Here is a 19141-nt window from a genome sequence, read left to right on the forward strand (position 1 = left end):
ATTGACATCCTGCTTTTCTAAATGCCCACATTTTTATTGACAGTTTTTACTATGCCTGAAGAACTTAACCAAATACTATTGTATATTCTTTGTTTTACACATGCTAACTCTCTCTAACCCAGTTTTCTGTTCCCTAAGAGCCAGGGCTGATCTCTGAGATTTTTTTTTTATCCCCTCTCAGTGCTTTGAACATGCTGAGTGCATAGTGGCATCAAGGAGACTTTATATCTGTTAAGCCTCCCTTCTCAGGTCAATGTCTTGCTTCCAGGACATTAAAAGTTCTCCTCTCTTGACATAAAATGCCGTCTCTCTCTCTTTTGCTACCTGGCAACTTCCATTCATCATTTGTGTCATTCATTTTCAACTCAAGTGACACTTGCACTGTGTCACCTTCCCCCATCACCTCCCCTAGATCCTCTGAGCAGAGTTATTATTTTGCTGCTGGATCTTTCTCCTCTTGTAATCTGGGATCTCTATGAGAGCAGAGGCTGAATCTTCATCATCTCCCAGAATTGCCCCTGTGCAGAGCCTGACCCATGAGCCCACAATAAATGCTATTGAGCGAATGACTAAATGAACAAGTTCAAAGTCTAATCTTTTACAGGTGCCTGGTTTAGGTCTGAGTTGAGACCTCCTTGAAGAACTATGTGTCAGGCAGTTTCAAAACAGTAGTTGCAGGGTTTTGCTTTTCTAGAGAACTTCACTTACTGCCTCTTGGATTTTAAATGCTGCATTGCACCCTGAGTTGAGCACCGCTGTACTCAGGGAGGATGGAATGCCGATCCTGTAGTGCAGGGCAGCGACTGAAATAGCTTCCTATATATCCTGTCTTCATAAATTCCTCTCTCACATCTTTCTCTCCCCCTTCCACCCACAACAAGTCCCAGACCCTTCCTCCACTCCCCCGGCCTGAAGGACATTTATGAGGCTCATCACTGGGGAAGCATTTGAGGCCTGTTCCTGCCTCTCCCTTCCCGAGCATGAGAGTCTCTGGCCCCCCTCCCTCACCCTCACCGCCTGGGCCAAGCTCAGATATCTCTTGCCCTGTTTATGTGCTGTTGGGGTTTTTCCAACAACCTGAAATGAATCTGCGAGGCCCCACAGGTAGTGCAGCCCGTCTCAGGGCCATAAACCATGGCTGGGTCTTTCATCTGCAATTGCTTATGTCATAAACAAGTGGGAGGACCAGGCAAGGGGGAAGCAATAGCCCTGAACAATTCCAGATTTTTTTTACAAGAAAGGGGAAAGAAAGACCCTGAGAAACATGTTCAAACTTTGTGCCAAGCAAATTCATTTCACTCTGGTAGGCTGTGCGTGGAGACAATCTCTGGACTTCCCCGCTAGGAGTCAGATTTATGCTGCGTTTGTGTCTAAATGGCCTCCAGGGATGCTGACATTTGTTGTCGGAGACAGCGAGTGGTGTTCCTTTCATCTCCGCTGAGGGGTGTCAGCTTAAATTATGAGGGATTGCTTGGCCTGTATCTGGGTGTGGGAGCCTCTGGCAACGGAGAGGGGCCGCCCCTCCCTCCACTCCTACGTCTCTGCCGTTTGAAGATTTTTCTTCATCTTCTGCTCTCCAGTACTCCTGCTGGTTCTGGGGAAAATCTCCCAGCTATTTTAGAACTTTCTTTTCTCTTAGACAAATTGATAAGTGTACATTTTAGGCACTGCATATTTTCATGGAGAAGGTGGGCTCAGTCAGGCCTGCCCCTGCTGAGAGAGAAGGCGGGAGCCTCAGTGAACACCCTGGGAGCAGCCTGGAAATTCCCCAAGAGTCAGAGGGCACTGTTATGACCAGAATACTTACAACACAGCAGACAGAAGCCAGGTGATGGTTAGTGATGGGCTGCATTCCCCTTGGCAGCTGGGTCGTGGCCTCTGTCTGTACTTTGAGAGGTGCCAAAAGGCCCCTCCATCCCTCCATCTTCAGAATCTCTCTCATTCAGATCTGCTAGGACACCTGAAATTCCACACTGGTGACTCTTCGGTTGGAGGCATTTCCTGTTCAATGTATATATGTTATTGACTGTGGGAGGGAACACATCAAACCATGTTAATCGCTGACTCCCCTTGGTGTATCAGATCAGCAGTGCTTCCTGCCCCTAGAGTCAGAGCCTGAAAGAATGGGACACAGGATATGTCTGTTTTGATGGAGTACAGGAAGTCAGGAGAGGTCTAGAGCAGGGATCAGCAAACTATAGTATGCAGGCCAAATCTGGCCTGGTGCCTGTTTTTGAAATACAGTTTTACTGAAACACAGCCATGCCCATTTATATTGTCTGTGGCTGCTTTCGCCCTACAATGGCAAAGTTGGGTAGTTGCAATAGAGCCCGTAAGGCCTGCAAAGAGTAAAATATTTACTCTCTGGCCTTTTACAAAAAAGTCTCTAGGATCCTGGTCTAGAGCATGAAGTGCTTCTTGGAAGGCAAATGGGGGACCTGAAGAGACAGAAGAGAAAGTGAGATATTGAATAGCAGAAAGGAGGAATCGGAGGGAGAAAATACACCACAAAAACAATGGAAACACTCGAGACAAATCTTAATCTCATCCTCCTCCCTCTCCCCCTCCTTTTCCTTCCTCCCTTTCTCCTCCTCTTCCTTCTCCTTCTTCTTCTGAAAACAAATGTTTTCATCTCTCTCTTCTTGTAGGGATGTGGAGAGAATGAATGAGCAGCCAGCTATAGTGCTCTCTACATCCTCCAGAAATGGGCACCAAATGCTACCCTAGGACATGGTTCTTTTCCCCTCCTCTCTGTTGTTCCATGGTGGAATAGCAGCTCTTGGGAAATGTGCGTGTATCCCAGGTGAAGAAAAGTACAGTGGCAGCAGTAGGGGAAACCAGGGGCCCTCAGCCACCCTGCTGGGGTGCTGAACAAACTTCAGAAATTACATCTTCCTTCTGGAACCAGCCCCACTCCCTCTCCCTCTCTTTCTCTTCCTTCTCACAAGTACTCACACTCACATTCCACAAAACTAACTCTCAGTATTGGCTAGGGTCATGTCTGTAAGGAGAAATGAACACTTGCCTTGTAAAACCTTACCTCCAACTCCCATCAATATGTGACTATTATTAACAGAAAACATGTGTCTTGGATCACGAATACTTCTTTTATGTTGAAATAATAATAACGACGATGATGATAATTTACTGAGCACCTTTCACATTCTGGACAGTGCTAAACCCTTTACACATGCCATCTCATTTAATTCCAACAACACTGTTACTTTTCCCTATGAGAAAATCGAGTCCTGAGAATTTGTTCAAAATCACACATAATAGGGGGTAGAGCCAGAATTTAAACCTGAATTTATGTGACTCGAAAGCCCATGCTTGTAGATACCATGCCACATTGCTTTCCTGAATGGTGTCATCATATATGAGCCATTATCATGGACTCTAGCATTATTTTAGACTTGATGTTTTCGTTAGTTACATTATCCTAGTTATCAATATATATTTGCATCAACCTATGTGAGGAATGACTATCAAAGAATCATACTGACTCTGGAAGACATTTGCAAATACCCTTTGATGGACATAACTGGTGTAAGACGTGAGGTTTCAGAAGATACTACAGTTTCATTTTAAAATATATTCTATACTTTTGACCTCTTACTTGTTTGTTCTAGACTCAGCCCCTTTTAGTCACCTGCCTTGTGGGAGATCTACATTGTCCTTGTGGTGAGGTGTCAGCCCTGTTTCCTCAGAAATATCACGAAGGCATCGCTGGTGCCAGAGGAGCATCCTTTTGACCCTGAGGAGTACACTAGCAGAGAGAATTATTGACCTCACTAAAGACTGGGCTTTCGAGGTGGGAGGGGTCTCTGAGCAGCAGGATGTAGGGCCTAGCAAGGGTGAGTCTGTGCAGTCCATGGCTTCCTATTTTCTACCGTTTCTCCTCTTGTGGGGTCTTCTCATTTCCCTGAGACTTTTATTTCTTATGTGCTTATTCTTTCCTTGCCGTTCTGAAAACCTCCTTCTGGAAAGATCCTGAAACCCCTTCGTTATGGAGATGTGACTGAGATCAGCTTACTGAATTACCTCCTGGAAAGAGCAACATCAGAGTTGAAGATGCCAGAGTAGCCACCCCATGTCAAGAGGATTCTTCTTCTTTAAGCTTTTAGGTTTTTTCATTTGTACTATTGAGGGGAGTGAGACAGAAGGGAAGAGATGTCCTTTCCACAACATCTGTTAAGAGCCTCCTGTGTGTCAGTAATCAGGGGAGTGGATTGGGACAGAGGAAGGCCTTGGGACAGAGGTTTCCACGGAGGCACGAGGACGGCTGAGCTCTGTGGGGACCCAGAGAGAAATGAGGCTCCTGGTAGGGTAATCTGGGCATGCAACTCCCTAAGGCTTTTAATGCTGAAAGTGGAAAGAAGTCTCTTGCACATGGGTATTTCCCAGACCCTGGAAGCATCTTCTCAGAAGCATGAAGCCTGTAGGATGCAAGAGGCAGCCTGGGAAAGAATGTGACGTATACTAGAGGCTTTATTTCCTTCAAAAGTTACCCCTTGTATTGCTCACTGCTTAGAGAGTTGGAGAAATTCACATAAATAAATAAATAAATGCAGTTACTTTAATGGAGAGTTATTTATTTATTTATTTATTGCTGGGAGAGATTTGCCCTGAGCTAACATCTGTTGCCAATCTTCCTCTCTCTCTTTTTTTTTTTTCTTTCCCAAAGCCCCAGTACATAGTTGTATGTTCTAGTTGTAAGTCCTTCTAGTTCTTCTGTGTGCACCGCCACCATAGCGTGGCTACTGACAGTGATGTGGTTCCGCACCCAGGAACCGAACATGGGCCGCCAAAGCGGATCATGCTGAACTTGAACCACTAGGCCGTCAGATAGGAATAGAGAGTTATTTATTTTATAGACAGGCAATTTTGACTAACTGTCTGTGTTATCTGTCTATGCTGATCCTCTATGGTCTTTTAAACAGTAATGTTTTCTACCTTCTGGCAGTGGCTAGAATTTCAGACATAATGTCTAGGAAGTTATACACAGCTTTTCCAGGTCTAGGCTTGAAAAATGACATCTAAGGAACAATATTAATAACCAACACTTACTGGGCATTTATCATATGCCAGGAAGCATTCTGAGTGCCTTATTGGTATAAACTCCTTAAATCCTCCCAACAACCTCAATGAAGCAGGTTCTCTTATATGCTGAATTTGCAGATCAGGGCGTTGAGTCATAGAGAGTTAAGTAACTGGTCCAAGGTCACACAGCTAGTAAACACGGAGCTAGGACACACCGTCCTGTGAGAAAGTCCTGAGCTGTAATGGTGGACTTTTTGGTTCTTGTCTCTGGATTTTAGAATCTTTTTCTTAGCCGCTTCCTGGAGGCTTTCAAATCAATACCACACAGGTAATTGCACTCATATCTAAAGCCATTCTGGGAACATGGACCCGAGGGCCTTGTTGTGGAATAACATACAGCTCCAGGATGTGGCTTTGAAGGACTCAACACATTGTTTTCTGCTTCCGTTAGGCAAAAGTGATGATGAAGAAAGTCTTTGCAAGTCAGCCCATGGGGCAGGGAAAGGAACTGCTGAGGATGGCAAAGACCATAAACGCCCCAAACGTCCCAGAACCATCTTGACAACCCAACAAAGGAGAGCATTCAAGGCCTCGTTTGAAGTATCCTCCAAGCCATGCAGGAAGGTACAGAAGGGAAGAAGGGAGGAAAGGGGCCAGGCCCCACTTCTCTGTGTGCACCCCAGACTCCTCTGGGGTGTTGATGGGAACCTTGGGGTCAGAGCTGTCTGTGTGCATGTGGGCTGTTCAGACAGAGCTTGTGCAGGTGGCCTTGAACCCCACTGCAGACTCCAGGGATCACTGAAGCTGTGGCCAGGGATATAATAGAATCTCCCGATGCTTTTGTGCATACATAGCCACTCCAATTGTTTGCTTGCCCACACCTTTCATTTCATGGTGAACAATGCGAAGAATAACAATAATAGGTATCAGTTGGGGTATAAACTGAGATGCTATAACAAAAAGAATAAAAATATAGTGGCTTGTAGTATATACTCTTTTTTGGTCTAGTCTCCGCTGCTTTTGGCATTCATCCATGTTGTAGTTCATCCATTTTTGTTGTCGAATAGTTTTCCACTGTATGGATGTGCCATGGTTTGTTAGTCCACTCACCTGTTGGTGGGTGTTTGGGTTGTTTCTAGTTTAGGGCAGTTACAGATAGGGCTGCTGTGAGCATTCGTATTAAAAAAAAATACAGTGACTTAATGAGATCGGAGTTTATTTCTCTCTTATGTGACAGTCCAGAGGTGAGCATTCCAAGACTGGCGGGGCAGCTTTCTTATCCATCACAGGGATCCAAGGGGCTGCTCCAATTGTCACCATTTTTTCCAGCCACCATGGTGGAGAAAGAGGAAGGGGAGGGCAAGCAGCTGCTTTTTTAATGACCTACCCTGGGACTGTTTACATCACTCCACTCATACGTGTTGGCTAAAGTTTAATCCCCTGGTTGCATCTCTTACAAGGGGGCCTGGGAAATTAGTTTATCTGGGTGACTACATGCCTTGCTAAAACTTGGGGATTCAACTACTAATAGGAGGAAGGAGAGAATGGATACTGGGGACAGTTAACAATCTCTGCCACAAATAGCTGCATCCATTTATTAAGTACCCACTGTTTACTGACTGCCTGCCATATGCTGGGTACTATCATTTATACAATAAAAATAAGAAAGGCTTTTTATTGAAATTCGTGAGGGAAATAAATTTTAGAAAATGTTCGCATTGCTTTTCTTGCATTCTTATCTGTATTAGTCAGCTTTTGCTGCAATAACAAGCAAAATCTTAGTGGTTCCCAACAAACGTTGATGGCCTGCTCCTATGTTGTGGGTTGGCTGTGCCCAGCTGGGCTCAGGTTCAGGCCTGCTCCACCTGTGTGTCATTCAAGGGTCCAGGCTGAAGGAGCAGCAGCCACCTGGGGTATGCTGTTCTTATGAGGATGGCAGAAGGCAAGAGGCCAAGACACACTGGGCAAGCCCACTGAAAGGCTCTCCTTGGATATCACACGTGTCACATGTACTCACTTTCCGTGGGCCAAAGCAGGTCATATTGCTAAGCCCAATGTGAGTGCGTGGGGGAAGCAGACAACATCCAGCTCCCCCCACCCCCACCCTGCTCTGCACCCAGTGGAGCAGGGGAGGGAAGGGTGGGCTTTTGCTCAACAATAATACAGTCTACCAGCACTTCTGACCTTTGAAAGCATTCACCTGCAGAATCTTTCTTTCTCTGCCCTTGCTGCTCTCTAGGCTCCAGAGGAGGTGCTGGTAGCAAGTGAAATAGCCCCAAAGTAGGCTTACACAGGACAAATTATCACCTCCCTCATTTATTTACTTATTTGACATACACTAAACTCCCAGCCTCTGTATGGCCTGTGCCCAGTGCCTGTCCCCGGGCAGCCTCCAGGCCACCAGTGATGAGGAGATGTGTGCACATGGAGCTAACACCTGGGAGAAAGCTCTGAGGACCATAACAGAGGGCAGCCGGGAGCCGAGGGAAGGGAAAGGTCACCTCTGTCTGGGGAATCAGGCAAGGCTTTGTGGAACAGGTGGCTTCTGAGCTGGGCCTCTGAGGAATGGATAGGGTTTCAGCAGGTGGAGGTGGGGCCCTGGGGCACACTGCTATTTTAGTTGGCTTAGCAGAAGGATGTATTTTAAAAATCTGGTCTAATCATCCCACTTCTCCTAAGCCTCAGCCCAAGTAGCATGATAAAGATGAATTACTTCCCGAGGCCTCCAGTTTGCTCTACCCACGTGTTTATTCAAGGAGCTCCTTTGATCCCATCTCCCCCAGAATCTAACCATGAGGGGGCAGTGTCTCTCAGGCCCACTCTTGGGAAGCCTCCGCTCCTTGCCTCTTTCCTTCTCACCACCTTGCCAGCCCCTCACCTTGGGACTCTGTGGAGGGCAGATGTTTAAATACATCTCTTCATTATAGGGTCCCCATTGTCCTGTCTCTGCATGGCCCTGGCCCTGGTGCATGTGCCTGCATTAGAGCTGTCTGCCTTGCTCTGCCAGATTCCAGATGGCTCTTGTCCTGTTCTCTTTGCGCAGGGCCCACTCAGAGTAACAGTTAATATGAATATTCATGAAACACCAAAAGTCACCTAGAGCTATGAGAGACAAAACCAAAAATTGAGGTCAAGGAATTTAGACAGGAGAAGAAAGCAGGAGGGAACCATTTGTTTTTGCAAAGTGATTTTCACCCTCAATTCTCCTTAAGTAGGTTAATGCATATGCATGGAGTATAGCTAAAGCACACCAATAGATTTTGCTGGTGTTTAAGAACCATTTGAAGGCCTAATTCCAGAGTAAGAGAAACCCAGAAACACCTCTTGGAATGAACATCTAAATTAATGATTATTCCTCTCTCTGTTTACCTGGTGAAGAACCCTCTCTCCACGTGAAGGGAAGCCATGTTCTTGTGTTTGGGCCTATGCTCAACATTGAACACTAGCCACCTCTGATATAAGATGCGGCCTGTTGGCCTCCCTGTGCCCTGCATAGGAAATGTTCTGCCTCCTACTCCAAGATGCCAATGTTTCTGGATTTCTAATGCTCCCTTTTTTCAAGGTGAGGGAGACCCTGGCTGCAGAGACAGGGCTGAGTGTCCGTGTGGTCCAGGTGTGGTTCCAGAACCAGAGAGCTAAGGTAATCCTCTTCTTACTTACGTCTGTCTCCATGTGGCTGGCTTTCCGAAATAATAGCAGCAGGACGTTGTACTTGCTGACAGGTTCTCCAACCTGAACTCATTGGATAGAGTATTTCTCTTGATTTAAAAATTCTGTTATCAGTAGTCATTTCAGCCACAGCAGCTCTGCAGAAGGGGTGAGATGGGCCATTTGTTTTAGTGAGATGGCTTTTATTTTCCTAGTGGCCATGACTTGTGAATCTGACCAGCCATCTGCATGTATAAATGTTTTCGTGTGTCTTATGGTTAAAACAGTTTCTTTAATTCACATTCCTTTAACCCAGATACCAAAGTTCTTTTAAAATTTCGAAGAGAAATCTACCTAGCACACATATGACTGGTCTAAGACAACATTATGGCATGGTGGAATGAATGTCTTTACTCACCTCTCCCAGTGGCCCACCCCCCATATAGGCCCAAACCATCATGGTGTCCCTTGGATCCTACCAAGGTCGGTATTCCCCTGCCATGGTCTTTTATTTATTTTAGACCTTTTACTAATTTATTTTCCTAACCCTAAAAATGCATATGTCCTGTGGCCCATTTCTCTAGGGCCCTGATCTTTAGTGGGTGATAAATTAATATCTCATAATCTGATAAGGTGGCATTTCCCTACCTGAATTCCTCAGAACAGGGTCATTGATGTGTATTCTGTCATGAAAGGACTCCATGGTTCAGTAGGTTTGAGAGACCCTGTCGGCTATGAATTCATAAAGCAGAGGAGTTTGAAGCTCTGAGAAATCTCACAGTAAAGAAATTTTTGTTTTGAACCCAGTGTTTTCTCATTCTCTTGGATTGACATCTAAATTAATGATTATTCCTCTCTGTTTACCTCCACTTAAAGGGACACACACACACACACACATTCAAAATATATATTAATGTCTCATGGAAACCTAATGTTCTGCAGGACACACTTTGAGAAACATTGGGTTAAAATGTTCCTTCCAGGAAGTATGTGTGTTAACAGGGTACTTTGGGAGACAAGGTCTTTACCTAGAGGCGTGAATCTCCTGGCACGCGTCTCACAAGGGCCAGCAGACAGGGTAGTGGGCAGGGAACAGCCTCTTGGCTCGTCCCAAATCACGCCCTGTCAGAAGCCTCTTGCTGCACATCTAAACTGGGCTGCAGACCCCACACCCACACTTATACCTCACATAAACCTGTCACAACATAAGCAGCAAGTTTTATCTGCTGAGAGGAAATCCCTGTTCTTGCTAAGGCAAGCCACATGGTTGCTTCCCAACCAGCTGTGTTTCCACTGCTGCAAAGTAAAAAGCCCTCAAGCTGCAATGCATCAAACTTGAGGCGCCGTTCCTCAACCGTGGCTCCTTTACTGAGTAAAAGCTAGGGAAACGGTCCCTCTGCTTTATACACAAGCCCTTTGCCCTTTGGCGGGAACCTGCTGCAGGTCACCTGACTTCTAACCTGTGGTCCTCTCCTCATCAGATGAAGAAGTTGGCCCGGCGGCAGCAGCAACAGCAGCAAGATCAGCAGAACACCCAGAGGCTGAGTTCCGGTAAGCTGGCGGCTCCTCCCGGCAGTCCTCGCTGGAGTCCAGGTCTCTCCTACCAGAGGCCTCCAACTACCCAGCTCTTTGAATGACATTTCTGGGCTCCAGGAAGCCCTGTTCACACCCGCTAGGAAGATGGGACCTTCCTGAGGACCCAGCCGAGAGGAACTGTGGGAGGGTTGAGGGCACTGAGCTGTGGGCCTTGAATGGCTGATTGGAGGTGGCACTAACCCTACCTAAAGCCTCCTTGCCCTGACACTGCCACAGTGTCGGGGGACTGTGTCAGGGCCACCTGCAGAGTCCAAGACATGCCCAGTTTCCCTTCCTGCCTGGTCCTCTCCTTCCAGGCAAATCAATTTAATAGAAGACACCTCTGTGAATTAACTTCTTTCCAAAATAACATAAAATAGTAAAAATAATGATAGTAAAAAATCTCCTTTGTTGGAGCACTTTTATAGTTCACGAGAGCACTCACACATGCTGGCCTGACTCTTCCAAGCACCCCCTGCCCCGAGGTGAGCAGAAAAGTTATTATCATCCCCATCTCACAGATGAGCAAACAGAGGCTCTGCAAGACTCACTGTGGTCCTAGAGGAGTAAAGGGTGGAGCTGGGACGGGAACTGTCTCTCTGATTCTAAGTTCCACTAGGCCATTTCTGTCTCAACTCACCCCTCCCAGCATGTTCCTTCATGTGTTGTTGTTGTTTTTAGTAGGGGTGGTGTGAGGATTGGGGAGGGAGTGAAGAAGGTTAGGTTGTGGGAGACTTCAAGGAAGTTAAATGAAAAAAATCAAGAGTAACTCTCTTAGCACAATGTCATTCTTAAAGGGATATGCCCCCAACTCAGGCATCCGGCAGAATTCCCTGAATCATCTGTCGGTGCCCTAGAGCAAGGATTCTCGCACTTGAGTATGAACATAAGTCACCTGGCATTTGGTAACATACACTTTCCAGTTCTTAAGGTCTGGGTTTTTAACAAACTCCCATTGCTGCTGGTCGGTGGACCACACTTTGAAGACTGTGGAATGTGACATTGGTTCTCAGGCCCCTAAACAGAGCCCCTTGTCCTGGCATGGACCCTGCCTTGTGCTTGACACCTAGGCTAGGCTCAATCTAGACTCTGACTCTTGCAGCAAAGTTTCCTTAGCTTCTTACCTTCTAGGCCAAACAGTATCTTAACAGCAAGTTGGGTGCTCAGGGAGAGGAGTGAAACAAAGACATGGGTGCTGGGGAAGGGTGGAGCCTCAAGGGAAGTCAGGAGACCTGAATTCTGCCTCAGCTCCACTCCCAATGCCGGTTGATCTGGGACCAGGGTCTTCATCTCCTTGTGCCTCAGGCTGTGTATGCCTAGGGTGGGGTAATAACGCCTGCCAGCCCTATGGCATAGGGCCCCTGTGAAGTTCAAAGAGGGTCACAGATATGAGAGGACTTTAGGAAGAGCCATGCAAGTTGACTCCGTATAAGCCAACACGCTCAAAGGGAGAAGGATGCATGAAGGCTTTATGAACACAAACTCATAGTGACGGGGACTTTGAAGAATTCTAAGGGCATCTCCTAGGGTAGACTTAAGAAAGCAGAGCCCAGTAGAAAATAGAGTCTCTGAGAGTTAATGGAACTACGTTCAGAGAACCACAAAGATGTGGATGCGGGAACTGAGTCCTCCTTGTATCATAAAATTCTGTACACACACATAGCAAGTTGTAGTTCTAAAGCACACACGATCTCATGGAGTCTTCATATCAGTTCCCTGAGGTCGATCGGGCCAGTGTCGGGATTCCCACTTGACTGATGGGCTCCTAGTGGGATAATGCTGGAAAGATCTTTAGATCATTCCCTTCAGTGGATGCTAAACCTGTGTGTAGCATCAACAGCTTTGTTTTAATGATATATTTCAAGAAAGCTCTCCAAGTTCAACTGCCCACCCCATCCCTATCTGCCAAGGTGATCCCTGATGGCACTTGCTAGGGCCTTGCTGGGAATCACTGATGTCACCTTATCCCCTTCCGGTCTATAAATAAGGAAACCAAGACCCAGGAAGTAAAATGATCTAGCCATAGTCACACAGCTTGTGTGGTCACCAACCTCCAGGATGGCCCTCCATGATTCTTGCCACCTGGTGTTCACACCCTTGTGTAGTCCCCTCTGACCCTAAATAGGGCTGACCTACGATGTGACTTCCAAGGCTAGGTCATAAAGCGTGGTAGTTTCTGCTTTACGCCCTCTTGGAGAAGCTCTGGGGAAGCTGGCTGCCATGTTGTGAGGACCCTTCTCTAGGGAAGCTTTCTGCCATGTTGTGAGGACCCTTAAGCAGCCCTGTGGAGAAGTCCACATGGCGGGATAACTGTGGGCTCTCAGATCCAGCACACCCCACTCCAAATCCAGGGATCCCTGCATTCTACTCACCTGCCCTTCTCACTTTCTTCTCTTCATGAGCAGTAGCAAAGGCCAGTGCTGTGAGGGACACATGGAATGGAGGATGTGAAGTTTAGAAGATGCTCTGTGGCCCTCTCTCCCAGCATGGCATGCTGGCCTGTGTGTGGAGAATGACCCGCCTTCTTCTTTGTCTCACAGCTCAGACAAATGGTGGCGGGAATGCTGGGATGGAAGGGATCATGAACCCCTACACAGCTCTGCCCACCCCACAGCAGCTCCTGGCCATCGAGCAGAGTGTCTACAGCTCAGATCCCTTCCGACAGGGTCTCACCCCACCCCAGATGCCTGGAGACCACATGCACCCCTATGGTAAGAGGGACTCAAGCCCCACAAGGACCTCTCACATCTTGCTTGTGTGGATTTCTCATTGCTTTCCAAACACGCCTGTGCAGTAGATGCTCACTGAAGCTGCAAAGCAGAATAAGCGCCCCACAAAATACTGCTAGAATCACCTCACCAATGGCTATAGAAGGAAGACCAATGCACATATTCATTAGCGATGTTTCCATTTATTGTCCTTTCCAAGCTTCTCATTTGTTAGTTTTAAATAGGAGGTGTGTGCTTTCATTGTAGACCTCTTTGTTGTGATTGGGTTTCCTAAGTCTTTCATTTCATGCCAGGTATCACACATGTTTATAAGCAATATTAACAGTGATATAGACAGAAGTTCTTAATTAAGCAAACTTTTACATAAAGACAATATATAAAAGCACAGAAAACAAATGTTCTGATTGGCCTATCCTGTCATGGATACTAGTAGATGCTCTAATGTAATTCCTGAAACATAAACTGACTTGTGAAATGAAAAGTACCCCCCACTCCCAACCCCCCCAAACTGGGGTTGCTTCAAATGCCAGGGGTGTGGCTAGCCGAGGCTGCCTCACTTGCTCAGCTTGCTCTTTAAGCTAATGGACAGCAGCTGGGGACTGGGCACCCTGATGGGGTGAGTGGTTTCTGGACGCCATGCTTGTTTACAAAGCAGATCAGTAGCCTATGTAATGCATTCATCTGTACTGCGAAATCTGCAATAAATAACCCTGATAGCTAAAAATAAAGTTTTATTCAGCAAGCCTTCAAAACATCAATATCAGAGACATATGCCTCAGCTCACAGATTTTTGTCAAGCAACTTCTTTTTTGCCGTCAATTAAAAAAAATTCTATTTATTATTAAAATCACCTCTATCTTCCCATGTCTTGCATTCAGCAAACACTGATTAAGATCTGGCCCTTTGCAGAGACTTCATTGACCAATCTCCTTCGTTCATAAATGCATAGATATACATGTGCACGCTCCAGTGATGACCATCCTCCTTGCTTCTTTAGAGACACATGTAACATCTGTACCCGTCTTAACTCCACAGCTCTGGGAAAACAGGGCAAATGACTTTTTTGCAAATTTTTAAATTTTCGGAGTCCTAGGGGTCTTGTTACATAAAGGACCCCTATGATGAATCATTTAGTAAAATGAATAATTAAAACCACATGACAAGTTTTATAAACTCCCCTGTCACCTCTTCTATTTACTTGAAGTCGAGATAAAATGTACATGCCTCTAGGTTCTGGTCACAGTGATCTCGCAGCTGTTCCACAGTTTGCCCCACTGGCTTCTCTGTCAAGGGTATAAATTATTCGAGGGTGGGCACCTAACCTTCTTTTCCTTTGCAGGACGGATTTGAGGAAAGAGTAGGCACTCAGTATAATCCTGCTGTTTGAAAGGACAGTTATCACAGGAGGTTTCATGAGCCTCCTTTGCAGAGCTGATGTTTGTTTTCTTACCATCCCTCCTTCAAGAACCATTTTTGTGGCTGAGTCCTCTAGGAGACCTGCCCCCTCTCTCCAGTCTGCAGTGCTGTGGACTGCCCATGCCCCATACTCACCGTCTAGATGTTCTGCTATTGCTTATGCTGCATTCAATTTAGCCCTTGGTCATCTCCTAGTTTATATTGTTTTCCGTTGTTGCACCTTACACATGAGCCCCCTAAGGAGACTAGAGATCATTTGTGGACAGGGGTTACGCTCCTTCCTACTTTTCTATGTAGATCTCCCCCCTCCTCCCACCCCCTCTCCAGCCCCCGCTAGAAAGCTTCACCTGGTGGATGTGCTCAGACCACACTTGCTGAATTTAGCTGAATTTCCTAGCACTAAAGTGAGTCACTTTTTCCAGACTCTCATGCCAGTGTTTCATCTCCATTTCAGGTGCCGAGCCCCTTTTCCATGACCTGGATAGTGACGACGCCTCCCTCAGTAACCTGGGTGACTGTTTCCTAGCAACCTCAGAAGCCGGACCCCTGCAGTCCAGAGTGGGAAACCCCATTGATCACCTGTACTCCATGCAGAATTCTTACTTCACCTCTTGAGTCTTCCCCCAGAGTTCTGTGGCTAGGCTCCCATATGGAACAACCACATTATGTGAGGGGTCGGCTGGCTTTAGGATGGGGAGGCCAGGGAAGAGGTGGGTTGGGGAGGGAGTTTTGTTGGGGATGCTGTTGTAAAATGATATGGTGTAGTTCAGCATTTCCAAAGACTGAATACATTATGGATTGCATAGTTTAATGTTTCTAATAAGAGTCTTAGCATTAGGTATGAAAATGTGTTTATCGTTAAGGACAGGGACTTTTAATATAGACATTCTCATGCAAACTAGATACCTAGAGACTCCTAACAACTTCCCACCATTTTGGGGAAGCTCTTGTCAAGAGGTGCATATGTCTATCCATCCATACACTCATAGACAGACAGACAGATAGATAGATGTGTGCGTGAGTGTGTAACCTTTCATACTTTATCATCAAAGTTTATTCCTAATTATAACAGACACCAACTGTACAGCAAAAGTAACTTTATTTTCAGTGTGAACTATATTTAAGGAAATGCTTGATGCACTTAAGTTATAAAATGAGATAATTTACTTTTATAAACTTTATTTTTAGTTTGAAGAGACTTGTCAGCAGGGCAGAGAGGGCTGCTCCACCTAGCCCCATAGCTTTGAGTGCTTGAGTGAATTCTGTTTTCAGAGAGCATCATTGAGGTCTGGAAAGCAACTCTGTGTGGCTGACAGTGTTCTCTCTTGGATTTTTGCTCTTTTTGAGGTTGAATCACTGGGCTTGGGTGGGACAGAATAATTCCTGATCATGTTCTTAGAAAATGTAAAGCCTAGACTCTTTGGCTTTCTTTTAAATTCTGACATGTGGTTGTTGGGCAGCACTAGGAAAGTCAATTCTGCTCTTGAACTTCAGCATCTGCAAGTGTGGGATAAAGCTGATAGTATGTACCTACCTCACTGGGGGACACCGAGACTTAATTCACCCCCAGGACACGTGAGCAGAGCTGAGGCTAATATCTGATATTTGTTTAAAATACAACCAGACCAGTCACTTGGCAAAGGAAGACACCTGGGTTATAGAGCAGGAGGGCTCCTGCAACCTGAGCCCTGAGGGCCACTCTGCCACTCAGTCCTTTCCGTAAAGGCTGGGCTGCAGATACCAACTCAGGGCAGCTCAGGGGGGTGCCAGAGTCCTTCAGTGGGGAGGAGGCTATGGCTGAGGGGATGAGGGGAGAGCATTGTAGTGTTCTAGACCAGGGGTTGGCAAACTACAGCCTGCAGGCCTGTGTTTTATAGCCTGCCAGCTAAGAATAGTTTTTACAGTTTTAAAGTGTTGTAAAAAAAGAAAAGAAGAATGTGCGACAGTGTATATGGCCCAGAAAACCTAAAATATTTACTATCTGTGCTGTCTGGCTCTTTCCATAAAAAGTTTTCTGGCCCCTGTTCTAGAGGGTGTGTTTGTAAACAGCCTCCTGGAGCTCAAAGAGGCAGAGGGGGTCCAGGTGGAAACTCACGGCTCCTCCTTCCAGCTTGCTTTTCTGACCCTGAGCACAGAAGACCCGTCTGCCATTGTACACAGGGACAGTTCCACACCCCGTTCTCCAATTGTGGTGCTAGGATGGGATACTTCTGTGCAAGGAGGCTTCCTGAGAAACCAGAATGAGTTGATGGGGAAGACGGAGGGTCAGCTTGGACTCCTGTGAGAGGGGCTGGGATAGGCTTGGCCTCACTCCTGGGGACATCATCGGTCATCAGAGCCTTGGACACAGCGACTCGTCCCCATCACTCTGTGCAGGGCCAGAGGGAACACGTCCCCTTACGGTAGCGTCTATGTTGTGTGATTTTTGTGCTCTTGTTTATAATTTATGCAAACCACCAAGAAACCCAAACTAGTCTAGTGAGTGAAAATCGTGCAGATGCTGCCTGGCTCTGTGGGCTTTCCGTGGTAAAAATCAGTTGGAGAATGTAGCAGATACTATGTGAGTGAAAAACGAATAGAGATCCTTATTCCACTCCTTAATGGCATACCAAGATGAAATTAAAAACCTCTTACAAATGAGCTGTTGTTTATTCAGGGGCAGGGGTGGTGGGTAGGGAACCAGGGGATCTGGGTGTTTTGTCCACAGGGGCATGAGGATGAGCTCACGGTGAAGCTTTACATGGAGGGAAAGATAACTACAGGAAAACGTGAGAAAGGGGTCTTTACCCTCCTTCCAAGATGTACTCAAAGACTTCAGTCCTGACAAGAGCCCTTACAGAAGGAGACACTGGGAACATTCCATCCTCACCATCAAGTTCACTCGAGGCAGAGCAGTTTACGATATGCGTTGCGAGAGCGTTTGCTTGGAAATCAGAGCAGTCATGGAGCAGGAGAAAGATTGCTCGTGTGGGCTTGAAGACAGATGCCTAGCCAGGCTGGAGGCAAAGCAACAGACAGTGGCTCTCCTGGTAGATTCTCCCAAAGTTCTCAACAACTTTAAATGTGATATATGAATAGGTGATAATTATGACTATGAAGAAAAGAAGCAAGGAAACAGCATGGATGTGAGACCACAAGACATACACAAAGGGCGGCGTCACTTTTTGTATGTTCTCTCACCCACCTGCCATGGTTCAGACCCTTCCACCCCCACCTCTGGCTCACCACCCGACATGAGAAGCTGGCTCTGCCTCTTGCTGAGAGCCTAGAAGCAGAGAGATGTGAGTGATAAGGCCGGCTTGACAGGAGGGGCCCACCAAGGAAGCCTGTGTCTTCCACTGGGCTAGCCCTGGTTCATTCTCCAGCTTCCAGAGAGAGCTTAGGCCTGAGACGGTTACCCCTCATGTTGGCCTAATTGACGACTACTTGTCCTTCAGAATCACCCCGGACTTGGCCTTCTCAGAGAAGCATGCAAAGCTGGGTTAGGTGTCTGTGTGGAGTAACTGGGCTAATGCTACCTGCTGCAACAAATACCAGCCCCCACGAACTTGATAATCGCGCAAACACAATAGAAATCTATATTTTTGCTCACATAAAAGACCTGAGAGGGAGTTCGAGTTAGAAGGACACCTCTCTTCCATGCATAATGATAGCTCTGCTCTTGGCTTCTAAGATTTCACTGGGGATTGGTTATTTCCATTCTTCTTCTCTCTTTTCCCGTTCCAGCTGAAAGTGGGCATGTCTTGATCCAAATCCCAGCTCCTCCACTCACTAACTGTATGGCCTTGGGCAAGTTCCGTCACTCTGCTGAGCCTCTGACTCCTCATCCACTGTTCTGGCAGGGTACTTGTCACTCGGCTGCCACAGAGGGGTTATGAGGGCAAATGAGATAAGACATGCAAAGCAGTTAGCACTGCATTGGGCGCATGGAGAGTGCCTGATACGTATTAGCTGCTGTGCTGGGGGCCAGACTTTGCTCTCAGGGTTTGGTCATTGTGGAAAGGCCTACAGGAGCCTCGGACCATATTTGCAAAAAAAGAACACACTCTGGTTCACCTGAGATAGGCAGGCTCCTAATCATCTCACCATAACTTCTTTAAATCTCAGTGTAGGTCTTATATAGCCTGAGTTACAATTGTGGGGGAGTGGTATGTTTTTCGTTTTGTTTTGTTACTTAAAGGAATGCAGATAAAATTCCAATTCCAGAGACACGTTAAGAACTCTGACCCCCAAGGAGAAGCAGTCAGAGCATAGGAGACTTCTCCAGCCATCTGTTGCCACTTTAGGGCTTAGACAATAGGGCTGGGATGAGAGTGAGAGCCCGGATCCGTAGGCTGACTTTTCTGAACGGGAGAGTTTTGAGTTGACCTAACATGAATCAAAAATGGGAAGAAAGTGGAATTAATTTGTCAATTCCAAACCCAAAGACAAAATAAATTTTTAACTGAACTGCAATTAAAATCAAAGTATTTCTCTCATTCTCTTCCTCTCTCATCCCTTCCCCATACAAATACAAATATATTCAGTCAGTCCAAACTGGGCTGCAAACTGACACGATTTAACTAACATAAAACTCAAATTAAGACCTTGTTTTCCTGAATTCTTTTGTTTACCATGTTGTAACCTTCTGTTCAAAGACAAGAAGGAGAGAGCTATCTTTAGGGCTCAAAAGAAGGCCTTGAGTTGTTTATACTAAAAAATAGTCCCTTTACACGTGGATGATGTGGACAATT

General features: G+C 46.2%; 1 protein-coding gene across 1 annotated transcript in view; it reads left to right on the forward strand.

Moving 5' to 3' along the window:
• LMX1A (LIM homeobox transcription factor 1 alpha) overlaps positions 1-15200 on the forward strand; it is a 141864-nt gene extending 126664 nt beyond the window's left edge. Inside the window, exons 4-8 of the mRNA XM_087418642.1 lie at positions 5492-5664; positions 8603-8680; positions 10170-10239; positions 12804-12974; positions 14863-15200. Of these exons, the coding sequence (XP_087274768.1) occupies positions 5492-5664; positions 8603-8680; positions 10170-10239; positions 12804-12974; positions 14863-15023 (653 nt within the window). The 3' untranslated portion in view covers positions 15024-15200. The remainder of the gene's footprint in view (positions 1-5491; positions 5665-8602; positions 8681-10169; positions 10240-12803; positions 12975-14862) is intronic.
• The last annotated feature ends 3941 nt before the right edge of the window (positions 15201-19141 follow it).

Source organism: Ceratotherium simum, chromosome 2, assembly GCF_057802395.1.
Source record: "Ceratotherium simum simum isolate JZ-2026a chromosome 2, ASM5780239v1, whole genome shotgun sequence".
Classification (NCBI taxonomy): domain Eukaryota; kingdom Metazoa; phylum Chordata; class Mammalia; order Perissodactyla; family Rhinocerotidae; genus Ceratotherium; species Ceratotherium simum.